Genomic DNA, 21976 nt, shown 5'->3' with positions numbered 1-21976 from the left:
CCGTTCAAGACGCCTCGAGATATGTATATCAGACGTTATGGAAGATCCGGATCTCCAGGTACCACAGATCTCGATGCAAGGGGTCCACACACACATGTTTTGCAGTAGGCTGGCGTCTCGAGATCCGCGCTCATTCACCGTTGTTCACCATGTGCCGTAGAAACCTCGGAGATAATCACGAGGCATGGTTGCATTGAGATTCACACCCACGACGGCAATCTACGGCCAAAAACGTACGTCTGGCTCCAGCCTGGCACGCATCCCTATGCGCCCGATAAAAACCGCAAGGCCTCTCTTCTCCTATCTCCATCCTTCCGCTCTATCTCGCGTTCGCTTCTTAAATTTAACCTAAATTTTCGAAGTTTTTCGATTATTTCCCTCTTTGTGAACACTCTTCTCTCTATTGAGGTACAAATTCTATCGATTTTCTTGTGTTTTCGTTGTGTGTGTGTGTGTGTGTGTTGTTTTTGAGCTTTAGCTGATCTCTTTGGATTTTTGTTTTTGTTTTTTGTTTTTAGCTGAGAAAGTTGCAATTTTGAAGTGTTTTGGTTGTTTTACTTATTGTAACCTTTTTCTTTGATAATTTGGGCTATTTTTTTGACTCTCAAGCAGAGAATTTAATGAGAAAGTGGAGCTAAGATGGAGCAATTTGATGGAAGATCGGATGCATCAGTGGCCGTGACGATCTCTTGCTGTTCTATGGATGCTCCGCCATCGGATAGCGGAGTTGAGGAGAAGGATGGCTCATTTGGGGCCTTCAATGGTGGAAATTTGGAGAAAGATGGCGATGTGGAATGTGTTTGTGGTTCTATAGTTGCCACTGAGAACCATGAGAAGGATTTTGAGAGAAAAGATGGGATGCTTGGAGGTAGGTATGGCTCTGCAGTTGTTATAGAGATGCATAAGAAGTCTTCCGAGAGAGAAAATGGCATTTTGGGATCTGGTGATGATTCTATAGTTATTGTGGAGAGTGATCAGAAGACTTTTGAAAAAAAAGATGGCACTTGGGAAGCTGGCGATGGTTCTTTCGTTTTCATTGATGAGAAGGCTTTTGTGAAAGATGGGCCTTTGGATAGTGGTACTAGTGGTTGTGTCGTTGATAAAGTATTGGATAAGAAAGTCGGAGATGGCCTTGTGTGTGTACAGGGAAAGAAACCAGCAATACCAAGAACTTCCAGTTATCATGGGGTGACTAGGTATGTTTGTTGCTTCTTTCTTGTCTGGTATTTTTGCAGATTTTCATCAAGTTATTCAATTTTATCATGAATGATGGAAGTTCCATTGGCATCTTAGTAACATGGAATTTGTGTTGTTCGGTGCTAATGTTAATAAGACTGCAGTTTGGACACTATTCATGCAAAGACTTGGAGTATTATTGGTCTGTTGCAAAACATAAGAATGAATGGCATTTGTTATGGGTAATTGTTTGTGAATTACAGGCATAGATGGACTGGAAAATTTGAAGCTCATTTATGGGATGGCACTATCAACATAGAAAGCAGGAAACGCAAAGGGAAACAAGGTATTGTGTTTTCTTACCATGATACAAGAATGCATTTTCTCTGGCGTAGAAAATTTTGTTTTGAATGGTTTTCTCAGAGGGAGTGAAAATGGAAATGCCATTGTTTTGTGTTATTTTCTACTTCAACGTGTTAAATTTACTACTCTGTTGTCTGTGGTTTTGTGCTCTGTTTATTTGTTACAGTTTGATACACATGTTTACTACTCTGTTATCTGTAGTTTTGTGCTCTCGCTTAGTTATTACAGTTTGATACACATATTGTTATTTATGAAAAGTACATAGCCATTTGGAAATGGATCTCATTGCTTATATAAATGATACACTTATTATTTGGTTGAGCTTTAATCTGTGAGGGATGGAGATGGGAAATGATTTATGGTTTAGCTTTTGCCATCTCTGCTCCTGTCCGTTTACATCTGTTGACAAGTAGAAGCCCTGAGCCTTTTAATTTTATTAAAGTCATTATAAATTTGTTTTCGTTGAAGTAATGCATGCCTAGAATAAATCTGCACTAACGGATGGCTGTCATGATAGTTTTACAAGTCTCCATGAGCGTGAAAGTGTCATTGGATTTATGAAATCCTTTCGTTTCACTTACTATTCGCCTTTTCTTCCGTTCTCTTAACTAACTGGTTGTGCTTGGTCACGATGATCGCTTCTGCAATGGAACATCAGTTTATTTAGGTAAAGACTTATCCAATTGAGTTTGGCTAAGATTACACTTAAATTTTGCATGAAGTTTGTGATTTCTTAAGGGTATTCTGGGGATTACATGCAGGCGGTTATGACTCTGAGCAGAAAGCAGCAAGAGCATATGACCTTGCAGCTCTTAAGTATTGGGGAGCACACTCTACTACCAAGATGAATTTTCCTGTTAGTACTTTGTTTTAATGCCTACGCCCTTTTGTCTTAAATGTACAACTCTTGCTCTTTGAAACAAAAGAAGACTTCCATATCCAAGCTCTTTTCTAGATATTAAATGCATTTTTATGACTTACAACATTTCTGCAGATTTCTGAGTACGAGCACGAACTTGATGAGATGAAGAAGATGACCAAGGATGAGTGGGTTCAATATTTGAGAAGGTGATATTTTGCGGCTTTGCTTAGCTGAATCTCTTGTTCTTTTACTCGCCTTTCTAGTTATTACCTTGTTCTTACTGTGTGGGGTTGTATGTGTTGTCAGGAGGAGTAGTTGTTTTTCACGAGGAATTTCTGCTTATCGGGGAGTGACAAGGTAAGCCTCCATTCATTTGCCATCAGATTCTGTTATTTTTATTCATTATATAAATGTTTACCGAGTCAACACTGAAAATACTTCCCGAAAACATTAGGCGGCAGAAAGATGGGAGATGGCAAGCTCGATTGGGCTCGGTTGCAGGCACAAGAGATATCTATCTTGGAACCTTCAGTAAGTTATCATGCACCTCTGCCTTGAGTCTTTTGGCATAACCATGTCTGAATTCACACAAGTTATGTCAAATTAGAAACCGAGGAGGAAGCTGCTGTTGCTTACGATATTGCTGCTGTAGAGCTTCGTGGCCCAAATGCTGTAACAAACTTTGACATCAGTAACTACTTGGAGGGCAGCTTTAGGCGGGTACAAGGAGAAGCCTGAAGCTATGGCAAATGCAGTGCCAACTTCTCACTATGAAGTGCAGATATTTGCCATTCTTGTTAGGAAGATGATGCGCTTATACTTGACAGACAAGCGAATGATAATATGATGGTGCGAACAATAGGTTAGAATCTTAGATTTAGTATAAAGGTTAATTCACTTCACTTTTTAAAAGACGTTTACACAGGTTAAGCGCCATGCCTTTGTTGATGTTCTGTGGTGCTTTTAATAACACTCTTTGTCTTGATTGTAAATCTCATGATCCTATGTTGTTTTGTGGCACGTTTAAAACTATGTATGGTATCAGATAATGAATAAAGCTTCCACTTTTTTATATTGGCATGATGTACTAATAATTGTGTTGGCTCTGCAATTCAATGTGTTGTTCCCTGAAAAATCTTTCATACAGCATTGTCAGAATTTACAAGAACTGATCCCTGACCTCTAGAAACAGAAGAGAAAACATGGATTTTTTTTTTCAACATCATCAATTGCTTAAGAAATGACTAATGGCTAAAACTCAGCAAGGAATTGAAAGACAAGATTTAAGGGAATAAGAATTTGACTGCTCATTTACGGTGATCTTGGCTTTCAGTCTCCACTGTTTGTAGTGGCACTGGAACTGCTAGCACTATGTTGATGCCTAGAGAGTAGCTCCAATGGCCATGAGTCTGATGGCGCTGGGTATCTGGCCTGTGGTCTCCTAACTAACGAGGGTGGTTTGGGAGCCGCTTCGGCCTCATTGCATGGTTCGATCTCTTGATGAATCCCTTGATGGAGGGGAACCACGAACAATGGCCCGACCAGCGGGGGTTGCTGCATCGGCTGTGCACTGGTGACCGTTGTAGTCTGAGGGGGCGCAGAATCAGTCTGCAGCCTCCCGCGAAGCTCATTTTGTAGTCTCTCAATTTCGGCTTCTAGGACCAAGTTCTCATCTTTGAGCTCGTTCTTCTCCACAGTGACCTGTTAACAGTTTCAATAAATTATGATTTTGGTGACCAGAAAATTATACATGCCTCCTTCAATCCGTTATCAAATTTGGATAACTTTCATTGTTTTGATGGCATTTAACAGATTATATTTCCAGACAAAAACTTGCAAAACAAATTTCTCTGTATAAGCTGACCAGCCTTTAGTTAGCTCCTGGTTGCATATTATATCTACATAAATTGATTTGATGTGCTTAATTTATTGAGTATAGATGCTCATAATTTTAACAGGTTTGAGTGTATAAAAGAAATAGAAGAAAGCTCACTAGTTAAACAGGCATTGATCAGGGATTGAAGACCACATACATAGCTAGATTCAGACACCAAAGCCGCATTTTCTTTTCGCAGAGATTTAACTTGTGCGATAAGATCTCGCAGCAACCGAGTGGCGTCACCCAATATACAGGCTTTGCCATTATTCTGCCGAGATGGCTCTGAAAAATAGATAAACTATCTTTAGAAAGAAAAAGGGAGAAAAAGTTATTATCTTAATTCAGGAATAAGAACATGTTCAATATCATCAAATGAATTTTTATTTCAATAAAATGATTGACCTATGCATATGAGAAGAATGGAGGCTTGACCCAGTTTAATCATAGGATTAATGGAAATCTGAATAAAAAAGGATTCAGAAATTTAAGTAAATTACCAAGCACATGACCCAGCTCAAGAAAAAGTTCATTCAGATGATCACGTTTCAGCTTCTCTCTCTCAGCCTTGTGTATCTTCTTAGGAATCTTTCCATTGTTTTTTCTGTTCGGAAGAGCTCTGCCAACAAAAAAAAAAAAAATCACACATGAAACCCCAGGAATGAGAGTTGCCACAATTGTAACACCATTTACTGTGATATGACATCCAAAAAGAGGAGAAATTAGGGTTAAACTGGGAGAATGAAATGCAGGTAGATCATAAAATAGACATTCAAGACATTTTTCATCAACTGATGCATGCTTGCACAAAAGAGAAAAATAACTTCACACATTCTGTTCAATGGTGATTTTGTCCTTACAAGAACTCGTAAAAGAGACTAATTTGCACTATTTACAGGAAAACTAAGTACCTGAAGAACATTTCTAAAGTTTCTCAGCAAATTCCTAAAACTATCACTAAAAGATTAGCAAACAAAGCTACTCTTTTGAAGAGGAAACTTGAAAAAACACTACTAATCCATTGAAAAATGTACATCAATTTTGGCAAGCAAACATAACGTAGACTGGTTGGCAAAAGACCCTCTACAGTGCAAACTGAATCCCAGTTATACTATTTCACAAACTACACTGTTCATTCTACTTACTAAACTACCAATCATATGCAAAAGAGAAATAAGCAAGCACAAATCATGGTTTTTCCATGTAGAAAATGAAAGAACAATGATATCTCCAATTGATCAGGAAGGGAGCAAATATGAACTAACTCTCCAGCCATATTCTCTGCTATGACATTTGCATCATCAACCATTGAGGGAGATTGATTTGGGGTCATGCCCAAGTTATAGTATCTGCAAAAATTGAGTCAGATGTCAGTAAGTAATCCTTAAAAAAATTAAAAAAAAAAAATTTTAAACAAAAGAGACACAGATGAAAAGGTGAAACCCAACAAACAGCAACATTAAGCTACTCACTAGCCTCAACACTAATCTATAGAGAATCATCTCATACTCATAGAGTACTAAAACAAGGAGAAATAGATACTACTATATACTTCATTATTCACAACTAATGCACAAAAATTCTTTCTTTACACAAACCTCCTTAAAAAAAAAAAAAATCAAGCCTTTCAACCATTTCCAACTTTTTCCCTAAAACAACATCTCAAAGAGAAAAAAAAAAACAAGTAAAACAAACAAATCAAGAGGTACAGAAAGTGTAAGACTTTAAACCCTAAAACCACATCAAAAGGCGAAAAAAGAAAGAAAAAAAAAAATCAGAGATATCTACATAAATCCAACACCATACATCAAATTAACATAAACCACCAAAGCTCAACAAAAAAAAATCCGATTTTGAGAAAGAAAGGATGTATATGAGATACCAAAACGAGGAGAAGAGATGGATCCAGAGAGAAGGGGCGTGTTGCGGGCTTTGAGTTGGGGAGAGTTTGGAGCTTGATGGTATTGTTTATGGTTTTTGGGTGGTCGGATCCCACGCAACCGCGCGTGGCGACCACCCTCCTTCGCACTATCCGTCCTACCCACCGCCTGTGCCGCCACGTGTCCTCTCCACCCTCACACTCCTCCTCCCTACCTAACCAAATATGCCCCCACCCGCTCTTTTCTTTAATAATATTTGCCCCTTTTACCTCTTTGCCCTTCCAATTCTCCAGATATTTATATATATATATATATATATATATCCTCTTATCTCCCATATCCTATGAATTGATATTCTTACTTATATACAGTTAAAGGGTGAGTAGATTAATTTCTAGTTTTATAATTTTAATTTAAATATTTTAAATATTTTAATTTATTTAAACCCTATTAACTTTAAATTTGGGAGAGATAGAATACCACTCTCTTATTGTAATAGTAGTTTAATATATTTTTCTTAGATATATATATTTAGGTTATATAAAAAAATACAGTTTATAAAGTACAGATTTATTGCATGTATAATTATAATTTAAAATGGAAAAAAAATTGATATATAACTTATTGCTTTCTGTGTATGTTAAAACTTTAAAAAAAAATTGACAACCAAAAAAAATTGAAAAATAAATATGCATTGGAGGTTATTTTGGTAATTGTGGTATGGTTGGTTGCCACATCAGCAGTCTATATTTCTCTGTGGGCTGCATGGCATGGAGCGGAAGAGAGACGCGTCACTGATTTAACACAATGAAGCTCGTGGCACACTCGTGGATAACACGTTCTCCACGTTTGTGGAGCCCACATGACTATCAAATCATAATATGACACGTGTACATTGGATCAGCAAAAGATTCACATCGCTGCGTTTACAGATCCTATCCTAAGTCAAGAGTCGAGACTTATCACATCCACAAAAAAAAAATAATAATAATAAATTTATAAAAACAATTTTGTTTAAACTAATGCAATAATAAATTAATTAATTAAATTGACAGCTTTATAACAAGAAGATGAATAATTTATCAACCATCAAAGGAATCAGATACTCAAGTGCTCAAATGAGAAGAGGAACACATGGGTATATTTGGTACCTAAATATAACTTCATCCTTAGAAAATGTCAATAGTACTTTTACAGGTAAGAACTCACAAAGTGTGGAAAGAAAACTATGAACACTCAACATCAAATGCAGAATCTACAAGTTGATACATACACCATCAGCAGCGCATACGACAGTCAACTTTAAAAGGTTTCAATTCGGGGAGCAACCGAGATGAAACCTGTGTACATTCATTCTACCATTCAGTGCTAGTGCCAGGACGTCATATTCCTCGACAAACCATAGCTCTGATACTCTTGCCTGCAGTTAAGCATGAATATTCACCATAATAGATTTATAAGCCACAAGATAATGCGTCACGAGAAATTATAAGTAGATTGATATTGTTGGAAAGCAACAAAGAAAAACATCTGTAAGATATTTGTAGACAATGTCATTGCAACTCAATTGTAAACAAACAGAAACCTGCTCAGGTGAGGACACTGGAATGTACTTCTACCTTAAAACCATGAATCTTGCTGTTGATGCGTTCAACAAGATTGTGGAAAAACTGAAGTTGATTGAAGGGCTTCTCCATCTCCTAGAAGACAACAGTGTTGCATAAGATAATTTAAAAAATGACATGAATATTTTAGAAATGATCATGGAAAACAGGTATTGTATGTTAACAAATTGGAAAATAAGGAATTATTCATTTCTTGTTGGAGATATATTTTATGAGATAAAAAAAAAAATATTGCCAATGTGCATGAGTAAACGATTTGCTCTCACTTGCGAGTAAAGATGGAACAACAATTAAGACATATTTATGCTAACAAAATTCATGCTGCAGTTAAAAAAGTACCTCCACTGGAACCTTTGGAGGTCCCAAAACCCTTGCAAATGAAGTATGAAGTATAAGAGGATCATACTGCACACATAACAGGAAACACAAAATTAAAATGGAGAAAAAGTATTCACAATAACAATTCGTGCATGTTATGCCAATCCAACAATGTGAAGCATGTAATTCCTTCAAAGAAAAAAGATTGTGCTGTAATTGTTCTTCAGGGAGAATGACACATAAGCAGGGAAGATGAACAGGTGTATTTTTTTAATGGCTATGAAAACTCATATTCCATAATTTATTATTTTATTAGTAGCATGAAAAGCATAAGAAGAACTAGTTTTTGTGCAAAGGATAGCCAAAAGAGCCATTGTCTTACTAATTGCTTTTCTGGTGCACGGGGAAGGGCATCTTTCAACTTTTTCCGAATTGTCACAGGATCTGTACCAGAGAGGACCTGGAATATGGGAAAGATGAGTTCTGAAAAACCATAGATGTCTAAGAAGAAAGAAACTCAACAAAAAGAAAATTATACCACATCAAATCATTTTTAGAATATGTTTAGGATTTTAAATATGCTTGGTGAGTTTATATTTAGTTGCATTGTTATTTAGAAATTACATGTATTTCAAAATATTATCATTTCATTAGGAAGTATCTGATATTTAGAAAGAAATAAACAAGCCTATATGATCATAAAAAGTCTAAGGTATGACTCTGGAGAATATATTATAAAAGTTTGGTTTATTATAATATATTATTATCTTCTCCCTCTTTCTTTCTATGTCCCTTCACCTATGGTCCAATCCTGAGATGATCTGTTGTCGGGTTTTTTTTTTTTTCCCCTACAGCGATCAATATGGACATTATTGCTAAGAACCAGGCATGGACGCAAGCCTCAGCAGGGAAACAATATGGATTTAAAATATATGCTCTCTGAGGAAATATGATTTGTTACATTAGAAATTGCATCCTTTAAGTTCTAAATTGTGTTTGAGTTACATAATGTACGATGTGCCATATGGTATCCCATATCATTCTTTACAATTAGCAAGCAGTAAACCATCAAGATCATATCATAAAACAAAATTGCCACACTCTACAGCCACTCAAATCATAACAATACTGAGCAAACCAGAACATTAGGGGCGCACAAAAGTTTTCTCAGCCATGTTAATTGGTTAATCAGGATCATTACAAGTGGTGAAATCTTCATATTATAAGAAAACAATAAACAAAACAAGTACAATAAGTATATAATGGAGTAATAGATCATATTGCGGAGAGATTCAAAATTTTTGCAAGGTAAAGCACACAATAAGCAGCCATTTAAAAATAAATAAATAAATAAATTCAAAGGACTCCAAACAAGATTAGCAATGCATGATGTTCTAAAAAACTCCCACGATAGTAATGTACAAACCTGCCAACAACCTAGAAGCACCCCAGTTGATGTCAATATCACTCTATCTAAAACAATATCCAAAGGACAAAGGCTCTCTGCAACAACTTTGATAGCATTTGCCTCAGCTTCAATCTCAAGAATCAGAAAAAATAAAATCAGTACCATAATACAAACTCACCACGATGCTGAAAATAACAGCAATTTCACAGCATACCTCACTATCAGTTGCGACAACAGAAGTAATATGATGGGAGGCATGAAACATACTGAAATGGTAGAGACTTGAATTCTGAAACCAAATAGCTGCCCAAGGCAACCAAAGATTTTATCAATCTTCTCACTACATAAATCAAACAAATGAATTGAAGAGACTCCAAATGTGCTTATTCTATTCTATATAACAATCTTTGCATCTTACAACAGAGTACAAAATTAAATCATATCAAACAAAAGGTGTTACCTTGACCAAAATAGGGAAGAAATACATCTCTTACAGCTTCCCTGTAGCAAACCAACCAAAACAAATTTTGGATAAAAAAAATCCAAGCATTCTATAAGAACTAAATTCCATGCCAATGAATTATGAGGGAAAATTCAGAGGAAAAACATGAAAAATAATAATGATAAAAATTAAATAAAACTTACGAGATAGGCATCGAAAAATCGGTACCCATATAAAGCACAGTAGCCCGAACAGGAGGATCCGCAGCCTAATCTAACAAAAAAGAGGGAAAAATTAATTTTTACTTTAAAATACAACAAAACCACATCAAGAATTCAACCAAACCTTGAGCTTCGGCGTCACGACCCCATCTCTCAAATCGAAGATATCGGAAAGGGAGAGCGACTGAGAGGTCTCTCCACCTCTGAGAAACGCAGCCCCTTTCTCATCCAGATCCCGGGACATCTTCTCATATAACCTAGACCTCTGATCTGAGACCAACACCATTGACTCTGATTCCAGGACCGAAAAATTCCTAAAAAAATTGGGGAAAATCTGAAAGCGGATAACTACGAAGATGGAGTACCAGGACTGGAATTCTCCTTGATCGATCTAAATGCGAGGTAGAAGAGAAGCAAGGAGGAGATCCAGATCGCAGCGGGAGCCCCCCCGCGACCGAGCTGGTTTCGAATCCTCGCCATTTCGTTGTCGGAATGGAGGTTGAGTGATCTGGTGGACCGCGGATCACGTTAACTAACCTAGGACTGACCATCATTGAACTCGCTACGGTGATTACGTGGCAGTTCACGATTGGCGAACACTATTTGTGCGTATTTGCATGTATATCTCTATAAATTCTAAAATCATATATCCCTTTTCTTGCAAAATTACTACTAATTGGTAAAAAAAAAAAAACACACTGTAATTATTTGGTCCATGGCCGTTTGAAGTTAATTAAAGGGTTTTGTTTACTAGAGAAATTAAGTAAGTCAAAACAACTTATAATTCTGAAAATAATTCAATAATTGAATGTTCAATATCAACTGTTGAATTATTTCTCTCATTTTTTTTATTTGTTAGAATTTATAGCAGTTGTTTTGAGTAATTAGATATCATATTAAAATAAACAAATTAATATATGAGAGTAGGTTTTTTTTTGCTAATACAATAAATCTACGCAATATGTCAAATATGACAATAAATTTTATATTAATTTTAAATAATAATTTTATTTCATATAATTTAAATAAAATAAGTGAGAAGTGCATGCGATATATTGAAAACTTTATTTGGATATATTTGTCTCAATAAATATATGTTTTTGAATGTATAAAAATTCTAATTCAACATCATTTAATTAATTAACACATACTCTTATCATTTGGGCCAACTTTATTGATGAAGTATATATATAATCTTGACCGGCGCTTATGTCTAATATATTAAATTTTAAATTTCAGCAATAACATAGATTAAGCAACATGAAAAAGAAAAATAGGAGTGAATGAACAAAGCCATAAAGAGGTGTCTTCAATTGAAAATCTAATTAGATAAGCATTAATGTGGCATTGATGATAGAATTTGAATCAACTAGTTAGGAGACTAAGTTCAAAGCACTAATGAATACAAAATCTAGGTTCAAACATCCAACCACTTTGGAATCATGGTTCATGAATGCTTCATACATGTCAAGATGATTGACATGAAAAAAAAAAAATCAATTATATATCTCCTCAAATAATGTGAAATATAGATTGAAAAGGATGGACAACCTTTTGACATTGTGCTAATTAGACAACTTTGAGACAATATATAATAATTAAAAAAACCACTGACCAAGAAAATTCAGGTGTAGATCTAGCTAGCTACTGTTTCATGTTCACTGTTCTCCCCATCAACATCAAAATTAAAACACTCAAAGAAATAGAGCATTTGGTGTCAGTTCAAGGTGGATAAGAGAGAATACTCTTTTATCATATAACCATATAAAATAAAATAAAATAAAAAAATCAACAAAGCCCTTTTTTTGGGGATGAAGAAGAATATCCAGAAATAAATTGAACTATTAAATACACTTTATTTAACAATAATAATATTATGAAACATAAAGAATATTTTTAACTTAAGATATATCACACAGACCAACCTAGTGTATTATTATAGATGTTTAAAAAAAAAAAGGTAAAACGAGGAAGAAAAAGTATAAGAATAAATATATAGATATATAGATATATATGTACATGTGGTATAAAAGAGAGAAGAAGGTGTTAGGCATTCTCAAACCAAACCAACCATGACATATAACATGTGACAGGTCTAATGTGGGAACAAAACAACCGACAGCTCAAGCATGGTATTATGCTCATTTGGCACCTTGCCAAAGCTCTACTCTTTTATCATCAAGAGAGAGAGAGAGAGAGAGAGAGAGAGCCCACACATGACATGAGAAACACAAACCCCCAAATAAACAAGAGAGAACACACTCAGCACTCAGGCAGTGAGTTATGAACTTGTTCCCCAACACCACATTGGTTTGTTTAAAGGTGGATGAGTATATTAAAAGTGGGAGAACAGGTAAGAGATATATTCTTTTATGATTTAGTTTCATAAAGAAAAGGGAGGAAAAAGTTGATTGAAACCCACCACAAGGGCCATGAGAGATCCTTGATAAGATTGCACTGTGTGTTTGAGTTTTTGGAGCTGACTCACTATAGACCTTAATGCTGATCATATATGCTCCCTATCTCTTCACTGTTTGCAGTGTTTTGTTATGTTATACTTCCTTTCACCATCTCTTTCTCTTCCCTTTCTCTTTTCTCTTTCTCTGTCTACTAATGCTAGTGTGTAGTTAATGGTTTTAGGGATCCAAAGTCCATGGAGAGATGAAGCCAACCATGGAAAAAGGTGGTGAAACAAAAGGACTAAAAAGAATAATGGAAATATGATCATCATTGTATGACAAACACTTTGCTGAATCAAAACTCATAACCACACCTCTCAAAAAGAAAAGAAAAAAGCCAGCAAATTCATTCAGGACTAGTACTACTAGCTACAGCCCAACCAACTCATATATATATATATATAAACCCTAAAAAAAAAAAAAGATATATATGTTGATCAATATCCATTCATGATTCATCCCCCTCACTTTAATTTGATCTTTCTTTCTTTCTTTCTTTCTTTCCACTCACTGATCATCATATATCAAAGAATGGCCAGCTTCACTGCTTGACTGTATTTTCACCAGCATCTTTATATTCAACAAATATAAGAAGAAATGATCATAGAGAAATTCAAAGAAGAAACAAATTAAAACCCAAATGGAAAAAGATAATAATTAAAAACATTCATCAAACCTAAGAATCACTGGTGCTCATGGTGTCATGCCGATCACCACCTCCATGAGCTTGCTGAGATGACCCTCCTGCACCACCTCCATTACCATCTCCAGCAGCAGCAGCAGCAGCAGCAGCACCGGGAGGACGATAAGCAGCATTGAGAGCAGCAAGAATACCCATATGACCTTCACTACCACCAACTCCAGACCCCAACCCAAGTTGCTGTATAGGTAGTAAAGCCATTGGAGTATGAAAATTCATGAACTGCAAGCCACTAGACATGGAACCTCTGAACATAGTAGTGGTACCACTGCCAGGCCCCATTGATGGGAAAGACCACATGGAATCACCACCTGGAAAATGACCACTAGGGTTTGATCCCATCCAAAGAGTTGCAGGAACATGCTGTCCATGGCTACTGCTGCTACTGCTGTTGCTTTGTGTAGTATTATAACTCGCCATTTGTTGCTGCTGTTGCTGTTGTTGCTCATGGTGTTGTTGGATATTATGAGACTCTTGTTCCCACCGACGTTTGCGAGCATTTGCAGCATCGGAGGTGGTGTCAGGATGAAAGCTGAGCATAGAAGTGGAAGAAGGGACTTCAGATTGCAATGGATCCCAATGATCATGAGAGCGTGAGCGGAGTGGTTGGCCGAAGTAGTGAGCGGTGGCGGAGGTGGTGGAAGGGGAGAAGATGCAGGCGGGGGAGGAACGGAGATGAGAAGGAGCGGAGAGGGAAGAGCCAGAGCTACGCATGGAGATGTTCAAGGAGGTGAAGTTGGCAGGGATGGTGCCGGTGCCGGTGGCGGCGATGACTGCTGGCTCCGCTTGTTGGAGAAGCCACTCTATGGTTTCACCATCGGATTTATGGCCGAGCTCACGGGTGAGTTGGAAGACGCGAGCGGCGCAGAGGGCAGGCATGCGGATGCGGCGTCCACGGCCTTCGACCTTGGTGTGACGATCTTTGGTGGATGAGCGTTTGGGAGGGGGTTTCTTGGAGGGTTCAGAAGGGGTTGGAGTGGAGGAGAAACAGGGATCACTTGCTGTTGTTGTTGTTGTTATTATTGTTTCCTTCTTCTCAAGGAGTTGGAGAGGGAAGTTGGGGCGGCGGGCTCCGGTGCCACCTTCTCCCTCCATGGTTGATCAGACCATGGTTATTAGGGTTTTATGTTTCTTTTGCTTTTCTTGGTGGTAGTGATGATGATGATGATGATGATGATGATTATGATTATGATAGTGTACTGTGTGTGAGTGATCAAGGCTTTTAGGGTTTTGAGAGAAGGAGCGATCGAGGTGGAGATCGAAGAATGTTTTTTAGGAGTTTGGAGGAATCAGAGGCACAACTCAGACTTTGATCATCATGGGAGTGTTTGTTTAAAGTATATAGAAAAGAAAGACTGAGAGAGAGAAAGTGTTAAGACACAACAATCACATAGGAATATTAATTAAAAGAGAAGAAAGAATAGAATAGAATAAAATAGGTGATTCACATGATGATGATAAGTGAAGCTGGGGGTTGGAATTAAGAAGAAGGATGGGGAACTATTATAGATATTGATCCAAAGATAAAGATGAAGAAGGTGTGTTTTGCATGTATACAAATATATATATGCATCACCTGTATAACAATTGCTTATCCCTCTCAAGACTCATTTAATTATTTTTCTCTTTTGCTACAGGATGAAGAAGAAGAAGAAGAAGGAAAACTTTAAGCAACAATTACAATGAGTAGAAATTATAGAGTGGCATGAAATGGAAAGCAAGGGTTTTTGAGGGAAATGCTTGCTTTACTATAAGCTTTTCCTTTTTCTCTATTTTCTTTCTTTTTCCTTTTTCCCAAGTATATATATATATATATATATAATTTAATTAATTTTTTCCAATTACTGTGGTTGGGCAGTCACTTGGCTCAGAGTCCACGTGCGGTGCTCTTTATCATTCAATCCATAAAGACAGTAGTGGCCTGAGAATTGAGATAGAGAGGGGGGTAAGTGGGTCCCACTCTTAGCAAGTCAAAAAATGAAAAAATATGAGAGACTGCAAAGAAGAAAAGATCACCCTCTTTGTGGGACCCTCCCTCCACCCTTGTAATCATTCTCCTCCGTCACCTTTTTCCCATCTGCCTTTCCCTTTGCCCCTTCTCCGGCCAAACCTCATCACTTACCATCAACTTTTTGGTTTAGGGTTAGGGTTAGGGTTAGGGTTTTTTTTTTTCATTCCGTGATCAATGTCTTTGTGTTTAACTGTAGTTTAAGTTATTTATTATTTATAATAAATAAGCAAGCATAGGAGTCTGGGTTTTAGTAAAGTTTGTCATGCGGGCAAACTTAATTAGAGGCGTGATTAATGTTAATCTTCCGCTCCTTTAATGCATGTTAAGAAATATTTTGGAGTAAAGAGAGATGCAAACAAACCATGGAACATTCTTGTGAGCTTATTTTATAGAATGCATTCAGATGGGTGAACTGGAACCCAGGGTGTTCCTTATCATTCATCACACACTTATACCAATGTGACACTATTATTTAATCACTATATAACAACTCAGCTTGGGATTAGTGAATTAATTTAGATATTAATTAATAAAGTTTGTTTTATTTAAACCATCTGGTTCCAATTCACTGAATATAATTGGTTTTTGATATTTTAATAAATTATGCGTTTATTTGATAGATATTAATTTTTTATATTTGTTATATACTTTTATTTTAGTTCAATACAACTAATAGAGTTTATAACCCAATTCTATTTAATTTTATTTGTAAAAGCTTCAGTTTTTTAATTTATGATGATAGTCAGGGGTGGGACAACACCAAACTATAGCAAAATTAGACTTAGACCGAAATTAAATCTTAATTAACCTAATTTGTAATACACTAACACTTAAATATATTTTAAGATTTTATTATAATGTAATGACTTTGATAAATTAAGTTGTTACCATTATACTAAATTTTCAATATAGTAAAATCATCATCTTCATCTCTTCTGTTTGTGGTTTTGTCAGTTATGAATTTTTCACATATATTTATTTGTTTTTATTTTATTTATTTATTATTAATTGTCTAAAACTCATAACTACAACCATTCCAAACTTGCAAAGATGATTTTGTTGAAACTCTCCTTAATTTTAAGTTGTTTAATTATGTATTTTTTTTAAAATGAAAACAAGATACAATCTTTTACTAACAATAGTTATGTATGATATCCACTTTTGTCCTTGAGACATTTATTGCCATGTGGCAAAATTAAAACCAATGTTTGAATACTTCCACTGTCACGGTACTTTAATATCATCTTGTTTGTTTTTAACTTTTTAACCCTTTGGAGCATTGTGTGATCAAATCTTGTATGGAATGTTAGCTAGGCATCATGCATGGTAAAAACCAAACAAATCTCCACTTCCTTTTTTTCTTTTTTAGTGTAACATCACAGTACCTTTTTTCTTTTCATTAAAATAGTTAATTGCATTTAAAAAATAATTAATTCTTAATCTTGACACTAATAATGTCTTGTCATAATATTGTTTCATGTCAAGTTGAATTAAAAAACAAAAAAAAACAAACAAAAAAGCACCACAAAAGGATATCTCATATATAATATCAAAAATAAGCACTTTGTCTCTTTGCTGATGTTTTGTCCATTAATGCATATAATGTTGCCATTATCTACCTTGATGTGTTTTTATTTTTGGGGTTAAACTTAAATGGTCTGTTAGATTTGGGTAGGACCATAGCATACAATTTCTAATTAAATCCAAACATTCACTAGGGGTTGATTATCCAAAATGGTGTCGTTTGACTAGAATGTTTGCAACTTTGGAGTAAAGTGATAAATGGCACAACTAGAGATATAAAAGAGAGAAAAATGAGAGACAATGTTAGTTGTCACAGTTATGACCATTTAACTTAAGGGTGAGGTACTCAAGGGGTTCAACTTGTAACCCTAGACTTTTTTATTTTTTATTTTTTATTTTTTTTGAGTTTATTCGCCTGCATATTAGTCTTTGTCTAAATATTTTAAATTCTATGTAACATATATTTATCGAAGAGATGTGATACTAAACTATTCGGTTTAAAAGTAATTTAGGATATACACTGTCATGTACTATTTCATAAAAAAATTATTAAAACCAAACCTAATATAAAAAACAGTATTGTAATGGCATGTGGTCTTTCAACTATATTTCAAATGAGATAACTTAATTTTTTTAAGTTCAATCAGCTATAAATTTAAATTTATTTTTAATTTTTTTAATAAAAAATTGAGCTACACTCAAATTTAAATAGAGTTTAAATGTGCAATTTCCCAAACATTAAATCAAAGAAGAAATCTAAAAAACAAGGAAGTTGTTTGTAAGTCACAACAAAGTTAGGGCAAGACAAGAGGAAGCCAAACCTAACAAGATTCCCTCAAATGGCTGAAAAAACACAAAGCATATTAAGATTTGATTGGATTAATAATGTAGAATATATAATCACATGATTTGATTAAGACCTAAAACCATTATTAGCAAAACAATGGCAGGACTAAAAACATAAGTAACAAATGAATAAGAAAATTTATATAACAATGGACAATTTACGTGATTGATTGGATAAATTGAAAAAAAATGTATATATGAAGAAATAAGTTTATAAGAAGATAATTATGTTAAATATAAGAAAAAAGGAAAAAAAGAAAACACATAAACATATTCATAGTCCACTTTATTTTAAATAACATATTCATATATCTTTCTTATGACCACAAAACATTGTTGTTTATCTATGTTTATTAAAAAAATATAAAATAATTTAAACAAGCAATATGTAGAGAAAATATTTACATAACCACTCTTATAATAGAAGAGCTAATATTTCGTTCCCTTCCCAAGTCAAAATGATGGAGGTTTGAATTATATAAATATAGTTGAAAATTAACTTATAAATTTTATGAGTAATAAGTTTATTTTTTATTTTTTACTCTTTTTTCATTTTCCAATATAAATAGAGAGGAAACAATGAAATCATAATCCATTATGTTGTAAAATTTTTTAGTTCTTTTTTGGTTATAACATGTATTAAATATAAATGAATAGAAATTATTTGTAATAATACAAGTTATATATAATTTGAACTAGCTTTTTCATTCCATGTTGGTCATGAGGATTTGTCTCAGAGGAAGAGATTTTAGTCGTCATGAGGACTTATTCATAAAAAACCCATGTTTTCCATCAATAGGATTTGTCTTAGAGGAAGAGATTTTAGTCGTCATGAGGACTTATTCATAAAAAACCCATGTTTTCCATCAATAGGATTTGTCTTAGAGGAAGAGATTTTAGTCGTCATGAGGGCTTGTTCATAAAAAACCGATGAATTAAAAATAATATATATATATATATGATTTTTTTCCTCAAGGGTATAATAGTAAAAAAGCTTATATAAAATAGAGAGAGAGGAAGTCTTTATCAAAAAAATAAAAATCAAAGCAAGGGATGACTTCTTGAGCCAAACGTGAACATGAATGAGAAAAAGATGGGTTTATGTATCAGTCAGACTTGACCCCAATTCATGAAAGCAAGTCATGCCGACAGTTCTTTTTCCATATAACTGTTAGTTTTTATCAACATTTAATACACTCAAGACTAAAGGCTCACTTCTCTTGTTTTTATTTCTTCTCTCTCTCTCTCTTTTCTTTTTAAAAAAAAATGAAAAAAATCAATCATTTATTTATTTATTTTTTCTTATATGGGAAATAATACAAATAAAATGGAGCAAGTACAAGAAAACTTGCTGTTTGGGAGAATGTGAGAAAATAGTAAGTATGTACTTTGTTGTACTAAATCAAGAATTAAATGCCAAGGTGAAGAAACAATGTAGTCATTAATTGATGATTAAAAACCACTTGACTAAAATTTTCAGGCTGTTTTTTGAGTCCATTGTTTGAGAGACATTCCATCAAATGGCTCTTACTTCCACAAACCAACGGTAACTCTTCATCAAAAGTTCCTTTCTTTTTTTAATGTCAAATTAAGGCACACTAAACTTTGATCTAATCACTACTATTTTTAATTAATTAATTATTTATAACTTGAATAAATATCATATTTATACCTCAAATCATACTTTAATAAAAAGTTGAACTTCAATTTTTTACATAGAAGTCAAATATCTCAATTGTTTGATCATTACTACAGTAGTGACCTCAAAGTTTTTGTTAGATATCTTTATATAAATGCGGCTGAATTTTCAATATTTATATATAAATTTGCTTTTAAATTTTAATTAATTATTTATACAATTAAATTTGACAGAAAGTTTTGTAAAATATTTTAGATCTTGAAAATCCATGGTCGGATCACGTTGGATACCCACTAGACCCATCAAGATCCGACCCGTTACAATCGGTGGGACCCACCACTACTGGGTCTGCCATTGCCACGTCAGACAACCCTTGGATAAAATTAGGGCTGACGTCACTGACGCAATAGAAGCGACCAGAGGAAATCGAGCAGTAGGTGGGCCCCACACTAGTCCTTATGAATGACGTCATCACAAGAGGGCCCTCTGTTTTGGGTCCCGTCACATCGTCAAGTGGGTCCTACCTGCCCGCCAATCAGGTGGCGCCCTTTCCTGTTTACCCACATAGTTTAGTTGGATTTACGAAAATGCCATTGATCATTGATGACTAGACATCTCTAGGCTTGGGTTGCGTACCGGTAAGTGTACCTCCGCCCGCTTCTCATAATTATGTATATAACCCCTTCCAATTTTAGATAATTACACGCAAATTCTCCTACTAAAAACACTTACCCAAAATAGAATATCTCTAGTAATATCCTGTTTTTCTGTTAAATTAAGTGCAAAAACAAAATTATATGTAACTTATAAAAGTCCGACAATAATTATATGTAGCCCCCTCCAAATTTTATTTTATAGAAAAACAAAAAATAAAAAATAAAAATGATTTTAAGTATTTGAATTTAAAATGCTAAAAGGGACAAAAATTGAGTAGAGTTGGCTTTTAGAGTAGGTAGACAAGCAACATGACGAGATGACATGATGCATCATCCAAAGCATCCTTGATCTAATTCCAGAACAATCTACGGAAAAAAAAAATTAAAAAAATTAAAAATTAAAATTTGTAGAGTTGGGATTGGTGCAGCCTCAACACGGCAAAATGATGCCATGAATGATAGTCCATGAGTTTTTGAATGTACCTCTTGTTTGATTATATATTAGTATATTATATATATTTTTATATTAATTAGTTATATACATGCATATATGGAAAAATAAATTAAAAGTTGGGTAACATTTACAGAGTGATTTGATGGTCCTACTCACAAGGTTTATTTTTATCTATAATTTTTTTCTTATAATCATTGCAGACATTATTTTTTATTTTTTTATTTTTATAATATTAAAGTGCTTATATTTTTATTTTTTTATTTTCTTTTTTTTCTTGTCATTGTCATTGTCATTGTTTTTCTTTTTATTTTTGGAAAATAAAAAAAAGGAAATAAAAGTAATTCTAGAATAATTTGGTGGTTCAGAGACTAAAAGAGAGAAATTGGAGTTAGTATAAAATAGTTTGTTGATTAAGATGTTGGAAAGAAAGTATGAATTATTGCCCTTTAAAAGTATTCATTATTTGCTAAGGTTGAGGGTCTACCTGGTTTGAATAATGCTTTACTTATTTAGATGCGTAGACAGGATTTACTAGCTTACTTCGAAACGCCAGATATCTATTTAGATTATATATTTATCCATTTTAATTTTTAGATTACTAGCTCAAATTATAAGCATATTGTCTCTAATTCTTAGACTTTTTTTTAAGTACTTGCTCATATTATAGGTGTACCAGCTCTAATTCTTAAACTACTTATTTATTGATATTCACTACCTATTTAAATCGCAATTGTACTCCTATGAATTACTTTTTTCAAAAAATAAAAATAACATATTCAAATATATAAAAATTTAACTTATAACAAACAAAACACATTGTGGTTTTAATCTCTGCACCTATAAATTTTTTTAGGATTTAAAATTATGAAAATTTAAATTTAAATAAATTATATATTGGGTTTTAACCATCTAATCATGGTTGGAATCCCTTTCATTTTTTTTTTTTTGAAATTATGTTAAAAAAAATATAAATAAATATATATATATATATATATGAATACAAAAATCAATCTGTGGCTGAAATCAAAGAGACAAGAAACTATAGTTGGTGAACAGAGAAATGAATAGCAATAGGCAAAACTTAGACACCCCAAAAGGGTGGCAGAGAGCATGATGGAACCCTCTTTAACACCAGAGACCTCCAATTGCCACAAAAGCTGAAGGATTCCATGTGCTGTCTTCCAGTTTAATACCTTGGTTACCCCACCCCCCAGTTTAACCCTTAACCATATTAGTATATCTATAAAAAAAAAATATATATATATATATCTATATATATTTAAATATGTATGTGTGTGTGTGTGGCATCTTTTTGGTTTTTCATAGAATCATATAGTCACAAACAGGTTGTTACAGTGAAAATATTTCACCAATGTCAAGGTCCCACAGCATAATTGTTGCAGCAGAATAATTTCAGAGGCATCATTAAGCATTATACGGTCAAGATCAGTAATGGAGCCCAGTGTTTGTTTGATCTTGATGTTGATAAGCAGTGTGACAGCAAGAACAAGCACTG

The 21976-nt window shown here is 34.3% G+C and overlaps 4 protein-coding genes across 7 annotated transcripts; 1 reads left to right on the top strand and 3 right to left on the bottom strand.

The window, feature by feature from the left end:
- Nucleotides 1-280: 280 nt before the first annotated feature.
- Nucleotides 281-3472, top strand: LOC120261116 (AP2-like ethylene-responsive transcription factor ANT). Of its 3 annotated transcripts, none has more exons than XM_039268828.1 (9): nt 281-408; nt 613-1196; nt 1440-1522; nt 2198-2206; nt 2301-2395; nt 2534-2607; nt 2708-2758; nt 2856-2932; nt 3009-3472. In XM_039268828.1, the coding sequence occupies exons 2-9, from the start codon at nt 640-642 to the stop codon at nt 3137-3139; spliced, it is 1077 nt and encodes a 358-aa protein (XP_039124762.1). In that variant the 5' UTR covers nt 281-408; nt 613-639; the 3' UTR covers nt 3140-3472. The 3 variants fall into 3 exon arrangements, with proteins under 3 accessions (XP_039124762.1, XP_039124764.1, XP_039124763.1); XM_039268830.1 differs by having other exon boundaries at nt 2995-3131; XM_039268829.1 differs by having other exon boundaries at nt 301-408; nt 610-1196.
- A 17-nt stretch (nt 3473-3489) lies between these two features.
- LOC120261117 (transcription factor BHLH062) lies at nt 3490-6315 on the bottom strand. The gene is made up of 5 exons (XM_039268831.1): nt 6160-6315; nt 5543-5626; nt 4778-4896; nt 4435-4562; nt 3490-4102 (listed from the first exon to the last, which is right to left on the bottom strand). The coding sequence occupies exons 2-5, from the start codon at nt 5608-5610 to the stop codon at nt 3731-3733; spliced, it is 687 nt and encodes a 228-aa protein (XP_039124765.1). The 5' UTR covers nt 5611-5626; nt 6160-6315; the 3' UTR covers nt 3490-3730.
- A 966-nt stretch (nt 6316-7281) lies between these two features.
- LOC120259850 lies at nt 7282-10681 on the bottom strand. 2 transcript variants are annotated; one of them, XM_039267298.1, is made up of 10 exons: nt 10537-10681; nt 10296-10462; nt 10154-10218; nt 9969-10009; nt 9723-9811; nt 9527-9640; nt 8483-8560; nt 8122-8187; nt 7777-7857; nt 7282-7577 (listed from the first exon to the last, which is right to left on the bottom strand). In XM_039267298.1, the coding sequence occupies exons 1-10, from the start codon at nt 10649-10651 to the stop codon at nt 7470-7472; spliced, it is 924 nt and encodes a 307-aa protein (XP_039123232.1). In that variant the 5' UTR covers nt 10652-10681; the 3' UTR covers nt 7282-7469. The 2 variants fall into 2 exon arrangements, with proteins under 2 accessions (XP_039123232.1, XP_039123233.1); XM_039267299.1 differs by having other exon boundaries at nt 10296-10441.
- A 2191-nt stretch (nt 10682-12872) lies between these two features.
- Nucleotides 12873-15054, bottom strand: LOC120262300 (transcription factor TCP15-like). The gene is made up of 2 exons (XM_039270394.1): nt 13307-15054; nt 12873-13200 (listed from the first exon to the last, which is right to left on the bottom strand). Exon 1 carries the CDS (start codon nt 14423-14425, stop codon nt 13307-13309), a length of 1119 nt encoding a protein of 372 aa, XP_039126328.1. The 5' UTR covers nt 14426-15054; the 3' UTR covers nt 12873-13200.
- Nucleotides 15055-21976: the final 6922 nt, after the last annotated feature.

The sequence above is a fragment of the Dioscorea cayenensis genome, chromosome 5 (genome assembly GCF_009730915.1).
Source record: "Dioscorea cayenensis subsp. rotundata cultivar TDr96_F1 chromosome 5, TDr96_F1_v2_PseudoChromosome.rev07_lg8_w22 25.fasta, whole genome shotgun sequence".
Lineage (NCBI taxonomy): Eukaryota > Viridiplantae > Streptophyta > Magnoliopsida > Dioscoreales > Dioscoreaceae > Dioscorea > Dioscorea cayenensis.
This window is presented reverse-complemented; position numbering and strand designations above follow the sequence as displayed.

Excerpts from the sequence above, each read along its gene's own strand:
- LOC120261116 (XM_039268828.1), top strand. The coding sequence starts at position 640 with ATGGAGCAATTTGATGGAAGATCGGATGCATCAGTGGCCGTGACGATC. Across the intron at positions 2,608-2,707 it reads TGGGTTCAATATTTGAGAAG|GAGGAGTAGTTGTTTTTCAC; the intron begins GTGATATTTTGC and ends ATGTGTTGTCAG. Across the intron at positions 2,759-2,855 it reads GCTTATCGGGGAGTGACAAG|GCGGCAGAAAGATGGGAGAT; the intron begins GTAAGCCTCCAT and ends CGAAAACATTAG.
- LOC120261117 (XM_039268831.1), bottom strand. The coding sequence starts at position 5,610 with ATGACCCCAAATCAATCTCCCTCAATGGTTGATGATGCAAATGTCATA. Across the intron at positions 4,897-5,542 it reads GCAGAGAATATGGCTGGAGA|AGCTCTTCCGAACAGAAAAA; the intron begins GTTAGTTCATAT and ends TTTTGTTGGCAG. Across the intron at positions 4,103-4,434 it reads TGGTGTCTGAATCTAGCTAT|GTCACTGTGGAGAAGAACGA; the intron begins GTATGTGGTCTT and ends AACTGTTAACAG.
- LOC120259850 (XM_039267298.1), bottom strand. The coding sequence starts at position 10,651 with ATGGCGAGGATTCGAAACCAGCTCGGTCGCGGGGGGGCTCCCGCTGCG. Across the intron at positions 10,219-10,295 it reads TCGTGACGCCGAAGCTCAAG|GCTGCGGATCCTCCTGTTCG; the intron begins GTTTGGTTGAAT and ends TTGTTAGATTAG. Across the intron at positions 9,641-9,722 it reads TTGTCGCAACTGATAGTGAG|ATTGAAGCTGAGGCAAATGC; the intron begins GTATGCTGTGAA and ends CTGATTCTTGAG.
- LOC120262300 (XM_039270394.1), bottom strand. The coding sequence starts at position 14,425 with ATGGAGGGAGAAGGTGGCACCGGAGCCCGCCGCCCCAACTTCCCTCTC.